We start from the raw sequence: 1,627 nt of genomic DNA on the forward strand, positions 1-1,627 counted from the left end.
TATATACATACATATATACATACGTATATACATATATACATACGTATATACATATATACACACTGAGTAGCCACAGATAGATGAGTGCAGATCGACGGTTTTGGCATCTCCCCGTGATGACGCAGCACACCGGGGATGCACGAAGATTCGGGAGGTCCACAGAGACACGACCAGACTCGCGCATACACACGGAGAACAGCGAGCGATTCTTACCTAGATTATAGTAAGCGTCCGCATAGAATGGATTGTACAGCAAAGCCTTTTTATACAAGGAAACCCCTTTCTGAGACGACAGGACAGAGAAAACAAACATACGGAGAAGAGAGAATACAGAAGTCATCTCGCACGCATGCACAGGAGAACGTTGATACTAGATGGGCCTCTTAGGCGGCAGATAGAAACAAAGGCCTAAGAGAAGTCTTCCGTGCGAAAAGCACTCTTCGAGTAGAGACCAACTTCGCTGCTCCCTAACCATCTCATTCGACGATAGTATTGAATCTACATACTTTGAAGAAGAAAGATGATACGGCATCATACACCAAGCTGTTTAATACAAATAATACGTATGTGAGAGGAATGCGGGGAGTACCTAAGTAGATACAACGGATACGAAGTCTTAAGTGAAGACACTGGGTTTGCATCTGTCCTTACTCAGATCCTTTCCTGTACATACACCTTAATAGCAAAAGGTATCAAAACACTAAGCTTCATGCATTAGACGGGAAACAGGAATGAGCTAAGAAAACTTCGCACATTATCCGTCATTTCCTTTTCTCCCCTGTTTCTCTATCCTCTTAATGGGGCCAAGAGCACTCGACAAATGAAGAGATAGTCGGGGGATAAAGCCAGGTGTATTTTAGTCTCGTGAAGAGACAAGGGAGCCAAACAGAGATGTTGCGATTGTCTCTCGAGAAAGCAAAGGTGAGAAATACTAAGAGGTTGGCAAAAAGGCAAAAGGTTTTATTTATCCGCTATACACGAAAGAAAGAAGAGAATAAGAAACCTAAGATCTAACCAGGCGTTACAGCCGATGTCTTATCCACAGAAAAGCACATTCTTTCTTACTGTTACTACTACAGAACGAATTGTGATGATAGAAGGTGATACTTCTTCGCATCTTGTTGACGCATGCATGCAGTGTCTATATAGAGATACATTCCTCGTATGGGTATTTTAGGTGACTCTGTACATCTGAAAGAAGACCCAGGACGACCAACACTTCCACAGTAGGAAGATGTATGTGCGACTAACCAGATGGGGTGAAGAAACAAGCGTCAATTCAACTGTGCAGTTCTGTGTAGAACACGCCCGAATCCCAAGTGTACATACACCACAGAATCCTTACGCGGGCTCCCTCAATCGATTTCAGCTGCGTCCCAAGGTCGGTTAGAGCCACAGCTAGGTTACTTTGGCTCATCTGGTAACTCGGATTGTACGACAGAGCCTTTTCATAGTAAGCGATCGCCTCTTTCAACTGAAATAGGAACACAAAGGATCATGCATATACTAAGGAATCATCTGGGATATGAAAGGACTTAGCAATAAAGAAGAAAGGACAAGAAAGGAAGAACGGCATGCCATACGCCGTTGAAACCTGACTTGTTTAGCTCTCAGAAAGGAGTAGAGA

General features: G+C 43.4%; 1 protein-coding gene across 1 annotated transcript in view; it reads right to left on the reverse strand.

Annotated features, from left to right (window-relative positions):
* The window catches only part of CSUI_003151 (putative udp-n-acetylglucosamine--peptide n-acetylglucosaminyltransferase spindly), a 17,606-nt gene that overhangs the window by 10,149 nt on the left and 5,830 nt on the right, over nucleotides 1–1,627 (reverse strand). The window contains exons 6-7 of the mRNA XM_068063349.1: nucleotides 1,346–1,474; nucleotides 214–283 (exon numbers count right to left, since the gene is read on the reverse strand). Of these exons, the coding sequence (XP_067924676.1) occupies nucleotides 214–283; nucleotides 1,346–1,474 (199 nt within the window). The remainder of the gene's footprint in view (nucleotides 1–213; nucleotides 284–1,345; nucleotides 1,475–1,627) is intronic.

Source organism: Cystoisospora suis, assembly GCF_002600585.1.
Source record: "Cystoisospora suis strain Wien I chromosome Unknown contig_1367, whole genome shotgun sequence".
NCBI classification, from domain to species: domain Eukaryota; phylum Apicomplexa; class Conoidasida; order Eucoccidiorida; family Sarcocystidae; genus Cystoisospora; species Cystoisospora suis.